This window comes from Fragaria vesca, linkage group LG5, assembly GCF_000184155.1.
Source record: "Fragaria vesca subsp. vesca linkage group LG5, FraVesHawaii_1.0, whole genome shotgun sequence".
NCBI lineage: Eukaryota > Viridiplantae > Streptophyta > Magnoliopsida > Rosales > Rosaceae > Fragaria > Fragaria vesca.
Genome location: NC_020495.1, coordinates 10,205,513 through 10,218,181, shown reverse-complemented (window position 1 = coordinate 10,218,181; position 12,669 = coordinate 10,205,513). Strand labels below are relative to the sequence as shown.

General features: G+C 38.6%; 2 protein-coding genes across 2 annotated transcripts; both read right to left on the bottom strand.

The window, feature by feature from the left end:
* Positions 1 to 5,743: 5,743 nt before the first annotated feature.
* Positions 5,744 to 7,572, bottom strand: LOC101311191 (protein MOTHER of FT and TF 1-like). Its single transcript, XM_004299493.1, has 4 exons — positions 7,266 to 7,572; positions 7,089 to 7,150; positions 6,951 to 6,991; positions 5,744 to 6,318 (listed from the first exon to the last, which is right to left on the bottom strand). The coding sequence occupies exons 1-4, from the start codon at positions 7,458 to 7,460 to the stop codon at positions 6,098 to 6,100; spliced, it is 519 nt and encodes a 172-aa protein (XP_004299541.1). The 5' UTR covers positions 7,461 to 7,572; the 3' UTR covers positions 5,744 to 6,097.
* A 2,271-nt stretch (positions 7,573 to 9,843) lies between these two features.
* LOC101310899 (uncharacterized GPI-anchored protein At4g28100-like) lies at positions 9,844 to 11,786 on the bottom strand. The gene is made up of 2 exons (XM_004299492.1): positions 11,010 to 11,786; positions 9,844 to 10,298 (listed from the first exon to the last, which is right to left on the bottom strand). The coding sequence occupies exons 1-2, from the start codon at positions 11,691 to 11,693 to the stop codon at positions 9,969 to 9,971; spliced, it is 1,014 nt and encodes a 337-aa protein (XP_004299540.1). The 5' UTR covers positions 11,694 to 11,786; the 3' UTR covers positions 9,844 to 9,968.
* Between the last annotated feature and the right edge of the window lie 883 nt (positions 11,787 to 12,669).

Below are 12,669 nucleotides of genomic sequence, written 5' to 3'. Positions count from 1 at the left end.
GAGAGAGAGAGAGAGGCCACATTCATATTTTCAATATTCCCTCCTTCCATATTTGGGATCTATAAATCATAACTCTCTGTCATCTTCTTTGTGGAAGTGAAGATTGGATGTAACTATGAGTCTCCATTTGATTGTCGTCTTTGAAAACTTTGATCTGATTTGCGGTTGATCTACACAAACGGAAAGTTAGCTGCTATATATATAGTTTTGTTGGATGCATTTGGCTTCGCGTTGCCATTTACATAATTGTAGGACGATGGAAGACGGACGACGTACTTATATATATAATCTGATCATCTTACCATTAGTGAAGGGCGTCGCAGCAAGGCCACCGTCGACCATTCGAGCTAGCTGAACCCCAGAAACTAATTAGACATATCGGGGGTTAACAAGTAATTAACAGGTCGGTGTCAGGAAAAACAATTAAGTTAATAATTAAGACTTTGATCCTTTTATTGTGTATGCAGGAAATCCAACTTACGAGTTACGAGTACTTCGGCTCTGAAATTTTTGTGCAGCTAGGTGAGCACAACTGAGACTACTACTGCTTCCAGCTCGAGTGCTCGACCTCAATTGCTAGATAGATGAATGGAAAGCTCTCGTACTATCTTAATTAGTTTTAACTAACTTAATTAAGTAGTTCCTTAACCTTGTTCGTTTAATATTAACTCTTAACCCAAATACCCAATATTGAATATTGGTGTTGAAATCATCACAAGTCGAATAAAAATCATTCTCTCTCGATCTATTCGTGTATGTATAACAACGTAACAATTTCGTCTAATTTCTTATTATTTTTCCCCCTATGTTATCTTATTTCTGACGTTAAATCAAGAGTTACGAAATCAAGGTAGAATTAAGACGGGGTTTATTTTAATTAATTGATACATCGGTGGTTTATATATATATGATGGAGGTAAGGGTAGGTAAGACATACATAAGAGTGTAAGACATACAGAAGTTGCCGGCCTATCTACCCTCAACATGTTAGATTGATCTATAGAGTGAGGACATCCCCCAAATATATTTCTTGCACACATTCTTTTCTACTATACAAATATTGCTTGTACATATCGATCGAAACAGTGGTTAATTTGTAAATAAGGATGATTTCTACAAATTATTGGTCAACTTATAAGTGGTTTACTAGCTCATCCATATTGGTTACACACATTTAACTCAATAATGCTAGTGATAAATAAATTCCAGTAAAATAATTAATGAATAATGATTCAAATTATTGAATTGGAAAATGAGTATTGACCTTAAGATTTTTGGCCTCGATCCTAGTTGTCATGTAGATTCACAAACACATCACTAATTTGCCGAATCATGTCATGTGTTACACTTAAGTATGATTAATGAATAAGGTCTGATATATATCTTTGAATTAATTTCAGTTTACCCCCTTGAGTTTGGGGTTAATATCATTTCACTCCCCATACTTATAATTTTGAAAATTTACCCTCTAAAGTCTCCAATTTTCATAAATCAGACATAATTGCTAAAATTCCGTCAAATTTAGAGGTTAAATGATAGCATGAAATCTTAGAAAAAATGTCCTAAAAGGCGATTTATGTTGTTATAAATTAAACTATTTTATAGCCCTTTTAGTGAGTTATAAAGTCAAAATTAACGTTCGAATTAGACAAAATTTCAGCAATTGGGCATGATTTATGAAAATTGAAAACTTTAGGGGATAAATTTTCAAAATTAAAAGTATGGAGAATGAAATGATGTTAACCTTAAACCTCAGGGGTGTAAACTAAAATTAATCTAATATCTTTACATGCATGTTATATCTTTACATGCCTGTTACATAGATAGGTGTCAATGGATATTGGACCTCCAACCATTTATAACTATACATGCTGCTTGTTAGGAGTATTGTCAATTATAACCATATTTCCCAAGATGTAGGTTTATTTAGTTAGTACTGTTGAACGAATGGAATCCTATCTACCCTCAAGCTCTGTTCCATCACTTTCCCTATCGTATCTAGTTTGTCCCTCTCGAACAAACACACAAACACATGGATTCATCTGAAGGTCAATGTTAGGTGCAACATGCATATATTGCTTCACCGGTACAAAATGCATGCGGATCCCAAACGCAGAACGTCGGTTTTTTTGTTTGAACTTCACCAGCTGCTAGCTCGATATAGCCAGTAGTACTTGTATATATAAATGGTCGAACTGTCTTCATCACCATTTCTATTCCTTTTCTCTAGCTTCCATAACCACTCTGCAGTTTCTGTTGATTCCTTGCGCTATATACATGGTAGGAACGGCAGGCTTTAGTTACGACCAGATCGATCCGATGATGATCGGAGGGAAATGTATATACCGGTAAGTGATTTCCATGCTAACCTTGTCAAGTGAACAGTTTCTTGCAGTTAGTTATACCTCTATCTCGTTGTCTGTTCGACCTTGAACCTTCAACTTATAACTTCTCAATCCACATCTCATGATTTTCATAGCCTTCTGATCATCTAGAATTCTTGGTTTAATTAGCTGAATTTTCTTAGCAGATCGATATTGAAAAAAAATAGTTTACATATATATGGCTTGAAGTAAGGGGAAAAAAAAAAGTTCATCGGACGCTTGTTAGTCATAGCTAGAACTCTAAATTGAAATCAATCATAATAACGAATTAGTGGCAATGACAAAATGAAATAAGTGTCAAGGTCAATCAGACAACAAAGTTGAGGTATTCGTAAGAACTGCTTGCTTGACGAGGCTTTGTATGGACATCAACATCGTCATCGTTTCCCTCGTCTTGTTGCTCAAACCTCGTTAATCAAACATTCCACCTCTTGCTGGTATACTGCTCTCTCTCTCTCTCTCTCTCTCTGATACACACACACATAAATTTTCTATTGAGATTCATCTCCACATAATCACAAATCATGATAAATCAAATTCAGCAGCAGCAGCTGCAGTTCAAATAGTAGTTGGCTACCCTCCTCAAGTAACATATTGAGCAAATACAATCGAAGATTCTGGGTGGACTCAAAGATTTCGGTTCGATGAACTTTTTTATAGTTAATCTAAACAGCTATTTATATGTATTCAAAATAATAATACATATGAAAGTTACGTCTCCGAAATTCATTAGGTTCCATACATTTGATGTTCGTCTCGCATGCTTGCTCTTTTTTTTTAAAAAAGGGAAAAATTTAAGAACAATACATGACAAACGGTCCACTCTTAATTTTAGTGTTTCAAGTTTCAAAACAATCAAAATGGTACATGACGTTTAAAAACCAATACACTTTTAGCACATGCTGTCAATAACACTGTTAACTCTATGCCTCGATCACCATTTTTGAATATGCTGGGTTTGAACGGGGACGAAAAAGAGAGACAACAATATTGTTTCCTTTCTTATTTTCTTCTCCTTATTAATTATTAATTTTAATTATTAATTTTAATAATTTATTACTACTAAATTAAGGAGTGACGGATTTGCCCCTCAAAGTTTAACGGAAAACACATTAGATAACGGAGAATGTAACGGTATGTACATATTTTCGGTTGAGATTACAAGTTCATGTACTGTTATGATTATTTTGAAACTTGAAACACCAAAATTAGGAGCGGACCATTTGTTATGTACTGTTCTTAAAATTTTCCCTTTCAAAAATGTATTTTCTCCTCCCCCACCTCAAGTTTTAATAGCAGCACATGCAGCTGTTCATAGAACTATATATGCAATTCCTTTTTTTTTGGTTCCAATATATATGCAGTTTCTTTAAACTTCAATAAAACACTGAAATCATTTATCTCAAATAAAAAATAATGCTATTTATGGAGTTATATTCATAATGATCGACTAACTATTCAATTTTTGTACCACACTGATGTGAAAATTTATATAAATCTTTGGTTGAACAAACTTTTTCAATTATATATGTACTCTGATCATTACATGATATGTAATTGTAATACATTTTACTTGGAATATGATTATGTAGTTAACTTTGATGTCACGTTTACTCAATTACAGTTAAAATGTCACAATACTTATTTTTTGGTGCTATATGCATGCATTGCATATTAAGAAATAAGTAAACGTGACATATATGAATAGTAGTTTATTTAGTACACAACAAATATGACGAGTTTTCATATTTAACTAGTGAAATAATCACGAAACTCACATTCTAATATTGTGAAAAATCGACCACCTATAATATATTTATGATACGTTTTTGCAAGTTATTAATTTGAGGCTCCGACGTATCGACACTGAAAACGTTATTAATAATTTGACTTGGAGGAGAAGGAAGCCGCCAGATTGAAGCGGCAATGGTAGGCTCCGACGGCTAGACCGGTGTTGGAAGACTCTGGAGGGGAGAGAGTAGGAGAAGGTTGGGCCGGGGACCGGAGTTTCCTAGCTAGGCTGCAGCGTTATGGCCTTGGTGGGTTGGGCCTTAGGGTTTTACCTCTTCTTTTGTCTTCTTGTTGGGTTGGTCTATGTTGGCTTTATGGAGGAGTGACAATTTCTAGCCTATAATGTTGGTCGAGTGAAGTTCGTTACTTGGTTTGTTGAGTGGAAATGTACACCATTAGGTCTTAGGCGTCATACTCATCAGGATAATGTGTTTTGCTTTAAGGCTTTATGGGTTTAGAGGTTATTTTATTTGCTTTCTAGCTAGTTCGGTAGTGTCCATATTTTTGGACTGTAGATTTGAGGTTATCTTTTCATTTTGTAGTTGTTGGCTGCTTGTATGGTCTTCGGACTATTCATGCTTGACCGTTTGATCATCATGATCGTTAATCAATGGAATTATGTCTTTTACCCTTAAAAAAAAATATTATTAATTTGAGGCACACACAAGAAAAAATGGCCTAAAATAACGTACATACTGACACTGAAAAATCGACCATGTTATTGATATCAGCATTTTAACATATAAATGTTCACCATGGACGTAAAATAACTCTGTAAAGCAGTAGAGTGGTAGACGTTTCAGCTGTGCGTAGATAGTAATTTAATTTGTACAGTAACGTACATTACAAATTAAAGTGGGCATATTTCATAGTGAAAGAATCACGAAATTCACCTACTATCATTGTGTAAAATCGAACACGTATAAATATATTTATGATATTTTTTTGACAAGTGCTCAATATGCATGAGGTAAATTAACGAGTACTAAAACAAACAATTTGAGTCACACAAGAAAAAACTACACTGAAAAATCAACCAGATATGATGTAATTAATATCAACATGTTGACATATGTTCACCATGCACGAAAAATTACTCGGTAAACCAGTAGACGTTACAACTGACTATCTTTATTGTCAAATTTAAATCATATTGTGTATTTGGTGGTATGCATTGTTGTATTTGTCCATTTTTTTTCAAATGAAACCAAAATCGCCCAATTTCTCATTAGATTTCGAAGAACATCGACCAGGGTGCGATCTATAACCTAATAACCCTATATGGATCTACAGTCAGGTAAGATTTTGATGTTCTTGCTTGGTTTGTTAATCATGAATTAATATAGTTCTTGTTGAATTAGCTGGTCGGTCTTTATTGTGATGTGTATCCCTATTTTAATTTCCAGGAGCAATATAACTTTAAAGGATCTGGTCTCAGAATTTTTTCTTTCTGCTATTGATATATAAGCGATATTCTGAAGCTGACTTGTAGAACTGTCTGATACATTCTCACAGCCAAGCGTCTTAAAACTTCGCTTGGACCTTTTGTTTCGGTCCTTTCTTCCTTCTTTGTGTGTGAGCGTATTTGTGTGTGCTTATGTTCTTTGTATTAGTGCTCTGTAACAAGTTATATATGCCTCAAAGCAGCTAGAAGATTTATAGCTCACATTCAAAACTTGAAAAATTATATAGAAAACAAAGGAAAGGTGCATGATTGTTCCTTACGAGTATTGAGCAGGCAGGTTAAGTTTATAGCCCTCAACCCACAGCCATTACACGAAGATTACAGGCTTTAAGTACACTGTAATAAACACGATAGTTACTAATTAACTAGCCGGCTAGCTCACATACTTTATTTGCTACTATAATTTAGCTAGCTTCACACCGCCACCGCAGCATCTGCGCAGTGCAGGCTGCCACACTCAACGCCTCCGGTTGGCCGGCTCCTTCTGTGCATTAAAATACACGGTGGACACGGGCAGGCCTAGGTCAAGCTGCGCTGCGAAATAGCGAGTGTTGAAATGGGCTCTCGTCGGCGGTTGCTCGACGAGACCCATTGGCGCCTTCTGCTGAAACAACACCAAAATGTAACGGTGAATCCCCACCGGCGGCCTTGGTCCGACATAGGGAAGTATCTCTTTTCCTGCAAACGAAAACAACAATTAGTTACAGACTCCCATGTTAGTGTCATATTACTCTTAATTAAAAGGAAGATTTATCAATATTAAGAGCTTGGCAATGAGTCCCTTATCACCCTTCAAAAATCCAGTGTCGTGCCACGAGGAAGTGAGAAGGGTACATGGACATGGAGACACTGGCATCTGTCAAATACGTGTCTATACCAACCTAGCTCATCCATGAACTAGCCACGTGTTGCTACCATGTAATATAGTAGAAACAAACAAACCCTATTTGTGAAGAAAATTGACTCATGCAAGTAAAAGAATAAATCTTATTTTGTTGGTTTTGTAAACCCCAAACTCCCAAAGCCAATCCTTTTTTTCCTTAGGTAAAATAAACCTTGAATATTTGCGGCTCAATGACATATGTTTATGAGGTATAAGAGGAATACATGAATGATGTGATGTAACACTGAGTCACTGAAGATCTTTACAAGTCTGAAAACATCAGAGTTAGACATGCATGTTTAATTCTCGCCTGAAACCTGAAAGATTCTTCTCTGAGCTCGAATACAATGTTTTTGTTCAGACTTGAACATGTACAAACATTCTTAAGAATCCATGCATGCATGTAAAAGTTGAATGATTTAATTACCTCTAATAGGATTTGTTCCTCCAGGGATATCAGCCAGGATCCTGAAATCGATCACAAACAATGACCTTGAGGTTCAATTTGTGCACAACAAGAAAAAAGAAAAAAAATCCATGAGAAGAAGAAGAAAGAGAAGCGGACCAGTGAACCCATTCTCGCATGCTAGGCTCGCTTGGGCTCGGGGCATCGGGATCAGTCATGACCTGCAAGCATGATCAACACGTACATCTCAGCTCAAAGCTAGTTACGCGATCATCAAGAAATCCAAGATGTTAAAATATCACACTCATGCATGCAAAGGGTTAAACAAGACCAAACCAGGGTGTAAAGCTCGCCGGGGTGACCGGAGAAGGTCACCTTGGGAGGGCTGACGGCGATGGAGGGTTTGATGTCACAGCCATTGGTGACATGCTTTGAACCAAAGTAAACAGACATGTTCACAGTCGGGACAAACATGTCGACCACATCGCCGATCACGCGGCCGACGACCAAAGGATCAACGGAGACGGCCATGGTAATCGGAAAAAACGAAAACAGAGAGAAGAAGAAGAAGAAGAAGAAGAAGAAGAAGAAGAAAAGGAAGAGCAAGAAGCAGCTGAGCAAGCATGCAAAGCTCTCTGAGTTTGTGCGCAGAGGGCAGAGGAGAGGAGCGTAGGGTTTATATAGGAGAGTAAAAATGAAATGGGACCTGTCCTCCGGTGCATGCATAGGCCATCAAAAACCACCAGACCTACACGTGGACCTCCATCTATGAGGTAAAACCACCATCCCTCTGTTTCCTCCATCCAGATGGCGCGATCGCAGCCGTCCGTTACAGCCAAGCACCTTCATCATGTATCAGCCAACAGTAAATAGCACCAGGGCTTCATGCAACCACAAGATAAGCTTGAAAACAAGTCGCGACAGACCCGCGACGTGGAGCCCACAGGAAAAATAGGGTTTTGGTGAAGCGGGTACACAGGTTGTAAACGTGAGCAGGAGCCCAGTGGATCAGAGCCTTTGGTTTGTTACTCTCACTCTTTTTTCAAGGAAAATAAAAAGGGGGAAAAAATATGACTGGCTGTGTTTTTGTCCATGTTATAATGGATGCCCTTTGTCTTTTCTAAAAGTGGTTTATAGACTACAAAGACTTGCGTCATCATGGCCCACTGGTGAAGATTCTCTGTGAAGATGTTTTGTGTGTGCTTAGTTGTGTGAACTGTGAAGTGAACCATTTACAAATGGGTCCCCAAGTTTATTCTGAAAATAGGGCCCAATAAGGTCCTCTTAGGCACCAATAGGAGCATGTCACATATTGGGCTGGACCTAATCTAGTGAGTTGTGAAGCTGCAAGTTTCTCTTAAAGAAATCTAAAGTTTCTCAAACTGAAACCACATGTAAGGAGTAGCCTAGTAGCTAGTAGCTATAGTTCTTTGTCAAATCACTCAAATGTAACTGCACGACTGCACTTGTAGTTCTTTGGGCTAGGTTTTGGGAACAAAGTAAATAAGTTTTGGTTTAAACCTCGCTAACGTATATATAAGAGTGCGTGAGTCGTGTGTTGATTTTTTTTTTAATAGAAAGATGATTATTCAAGAAAAATAAAAAGCAAAAACTTGAGGTGGCCAAAAGGCTTTAGTTTCCTTGATTTCGGTGTTTTTATTTGTTTTTAGTTTATTTTTTATTGAATTTTAATTCAAGACATGATAAAAAAATATAACATTTTCAAAGTCGCGAATTCACAAGGTTGAAGACTATACTGATGTAAGACATATGACATAGCAAATCAAAGAACATAATGATCGAGGAAAGAGAAGACTCGATTTGTTGTAGTTTTGGCGTTGGTCGTCTGGATGCTAATTATTGATCTTTTCGACAAGGGAACGACACCATGAGTCAAGCGCAATGCTTTGCTACCACATATGAACTTTTTTGGGCTTTCGTGTTTGTTTTGGACCTTAAACATGTAAATTATTTGTTTTGGACCTTAAACATGCAAATTACCAATCTCTAGCATTTATGATTTTTGTTTCGTTTTGGGTCTGGTTTGTCTTAATTTGTGGACTCTAAGCTTGGATATTAGTTACCTTGGAGTTTGTTTCACTAGTACTTAAACATCATTTAACAGATGCAAACTCATCTATCATATTATTTTTCGGTGGATTTCATAGCTTCTATTTAGGATTCATCACTTGTGAGTTGTGACCTCTTTACCTTCTTATTGCTTATGAACCCTCCGGGTCATACACTCAACGAACACACCGATCTATTATGCACATTTGGAAGCTTTAGCCAAAATCCCAAGCACTCCTTCAAGTGATCAAAATAACGTTGCTCGCGGGCTTGCTCGATTAATTGGGCTGCAAATGCGTGATCCCTGTCCTCGTGCCCTTACCTATCAACGAAACTGCCGATGTGGGAGTCATTTTCACCCCAAAGCTTCTTTGCAATTAAGACCATAAAACATTCCAAAGGCAGGACTTGCGTGACACTCTGCGACCCTTGCAGAAACACACACGAACCATCCCTTAATGTTTTTAATGTATGAAGATCCATCTGCACCAGTACTCGGCCTCCATCCTCATACGAAAAGACCCGAGAAGATAAAAGCTCAGGGGCCCCTGGTTGGGAGATGAGAGGTCGGCACCTCATAAATCTCCCGTGAAGAACACAACTGTCACAAACTAATGCCTCCAAGCATCTTACAGGCAGCACCAATTATTTGTCCCTCCAAAACAAAGCACCAGTCCCATTTGGGACATGTTACCACAGACCCACATCCCCTGCATCATAAGGGCATCGCTTGTTTTTGGACAATAATTCTCCATACTGTTTAGAAAGACAACAGAATTTGTGGTTCTTGTTGGAACCCTTGTGTTTTGATTAGGCCATATCAGGAGTACAAAAACACACTCGAAGCATCCGATGCATGGGACAGTTGGGCATATTCATAAATCGTAGAGCAATTTTTGAAACTATAGAACATACATTACAGAGTACTAAGCTACACGATCTCATAGAACATGGTTCGTAAACTTAGTCTTAGCTCATGGTAAGCTGCACATACAACAGAGAAAGTGACACTACGCAGAATGTGAATGAAACTGCAAGGATGTTGGAGGGGGACTGATCAGAGATTTCCGACGAATCGACAGCTAGAGGCATTCCGTCACTGTTGAGGGTGCACGACTGAGGATCGGAGCCGTCGTTGCTTACCATGATAGCCCGGAAGACGGATGTAACGGTGTGCATGTAGGCCGTCCGATTCTTGGCAAGGAGCCATGTGAGACCCATCAGCTGACAATCTTTGTTGTGCATTTTGGTGGTCCTGTCCTCCAATTTGCTTGAATTGGAAGTCTTCTTCTTGTTAAGCTGCACAATACCAATTCCACACAAATTTAGAAAAGAAAAAGAAACTAGATGAAAGGGTTGGTGCAATATGACCAATCTACTAACTAGTGGGTAACCATCAAATCAACCACATTTGCTTAGCATACAGTTGGGGTTGCAATGCACTCCAAAACCGAGTTCCTAGTGCAGAGTCTTGTTCCGAAACTGAATTTCGGAATTTTGATGTGTTTCGGTGCATTATTTTTAATACGATGTTAACATTATCAAAAAATTTAAGTAAGCCTAAGGACTACATCTAAATCTGCGTTGCTACGCATCAATAAATTCAGAAATGAATAAAGTTGGCCGGAGTGCTCCACACTTATTCTGACTAGTCACATCTTTGTTCCTAATTAAATAGTCCTTGCAAATGTAGTTACTTGCAGCTTTAGCTTTTATTTCTTTGACTTGTTGATCTTCACTGTAGTAGTATAGTGTTACACTCAGCACATATTACACTCGCCGTTATGGCGCGTCTGAGTGTTACAAATTCTTGTTAGCAGGGTAATCTAGGCAAAGTAAGAGAGGAAAGCAAAAGAAGCAAGAACACTTTCCTAAATTATCAAGCAAGAAGAGGCATAGAAGAAACCCTGATCAGATTCTTGTTCATCTTCTTCAGCATTATGCAAACCAGAACCGAAATTGAAGGTCTACCAAGTATTGTAATAGAAGAGATGAAAGAAATGAACTTACAAGTTTGAGACTGTTGAGGCATTTGGAGCAGCCACCAAGACCAGGGAAATTGTTGACATTGTTGCTGCTGCTCAAGCAGTTCTTCTCTAACTTCTTGACACTCTTATCCCCAATAAGTTTCCCATTTTGGTTCACTGAAAATGCCTCAGGGCAGCTCAAAGGATGCAATCTGATCCCACAGTTGCAGTACACCATGTCACAGGTCTCGTTTGGTCTCATCAGCTCTATTCCCTTTGCACTCAGCGCTTTTCCCAAGTCCTGAACACAAGTTTCCGAGTCATCAGGCAGCAGTGGCGGGTCATACGCGGTAGTAGTATTACTACCGTGACCCGTTACTGCAGGCCCTACTCGGCCGCTTCTGCCCAATGCGGTGGCAGAGTAGGCCGAGTAGAGCCACGCCGCGAGCACAGGGCAGCAGCGGCTGTGCTGTAAATGGCCAGCCGGGTCGCCTTTTTTGGCTGAGCAGGCGGCCTTTACGCCGTGGAAGAGCTCATCAGGGAGCTGGAGTGGGCAGCCGGCTATGTCGGATTGCTCTGGGAATGCAGGGATTGTAGCTGGGGGAGAAGATTTAGGAAGGAATGGCTGCACTGCAGCCGGGTCCGGATTGGTTAGTGCCAGTGAGGAGGGTAAGAGAGTGAAGAGGAGGCAAAGGAAGGGGAAGAGGGGAGGTGGGTTTGGGGACATTGTGGGTTTGTTGAGTTTGGATTTTGGGTTTTCTGCAATGTGTGTGAGGGGAAGAGGGGGGTGAGTGAGAGTGTGAAAGGATGATGGCTGAAGCAAAAGTGATGGTGGGGAGGTGTGGGGAGTGTTGGAGCAAATGAAAGTGAGATAAAAGGATGGTAGGGTTGGGACTGGTTTGGCTGTTTGCTAGATCCAACTTTAAGTGTTGCTGTAAATATGTGCGTTCTGTATTCTGTAATAAAATGTGGACGAACATTGTGAAGAACTGATGATCATTAATATTCACAATCAACACATTTTATGATTATTTAGTTCAGTGACATAAATTTTCTTGTTACGAAAGATTCATTGTTAGATGTTCTCTTGAAAATTAACATCGTAAATATTCTTATGAGATTGAATAAAGTCTCATAACTGGTTTATATATGAGTGTATCTTAAACGTAATATATTTCTAATGTATGCTAGAAGTCCTTGTTCGCAGATATAGAATACGTATATGAAGTTGGGGTGTATGCTACTGTGGAAATGCTAAACAATATGGTTTTGGGAACCCACATTTTGTTTTCATCAAATTATAGATGAATTTGATAATAGAACTATAGAAGCATTAGAGAAGTCTAGTGACCATGTCGGTTGGGGGTTCAACAAATCAAACATGTTAGAATAAGTCATAGCCTTGTAGCATAGTGCAGCTCCATGCTTGTGAGCAATGTAAAATATTCATTGGTTTGGTAAGTAATTATGCATATGTGTGCATCTGTTTGTTCTATTCCTTCCCCCATAACTAATCCAACTGGGTTCCCACAAACCATTTTGTTTATTAATACATTGTCAAAATTGAGAACATCGGAAAGATCCTCAGCTGTTTTCCATGCCTCAGAAGTGAGAAGAACCTAAAACCCTGGCATAAATAGTAGTTTCTATTCTTAACAGGCAGTAGTTTAGTGCAATGCAATTGACTTAGAGTGCTCAAGGCA

Excerpts from the sequence above, each read along its gene's own strand:
- LOC101311191 (XM_004299493.1), bottom strand. The coding sequence starts at position 7,460 with ATGGCCGTCTCCGTTGATCCTTTGGTCGTCGGCCGCGTGATCGGCGAT. Across the intron at positions 7,151-7,265 it reads CCGGCGAGCTTTACACCCTG|GTCATGACTGATCCCGATGC; the intron begins GTTTGGTCTTGT and ends TCATGCTTGCAG. Across the intron at positions 6,319-6,950 it reads AGGAACAAATCCTATTAGAG|GAAAAGAGATACTTCCCTAT; the intron begins GTAATTAAATCA and ends TTTCGTTTGCAG.
- LOC101310899 (XM_004299492.1), bottom strand. The coding sequence starts at position 11,693 with ATGTCCCCAAACCCACCTCCCCTCTTCCCCTTCCTTTGCCTCCTCTTC. Across the intron at positions 10,299-11,009 it reads GCCTCAACAGTCTCAAACTT|CTTAACAAGAAGAAGACTTC; the intron begins GTAAGTTCATTT and ends GGTATTGTGCAG.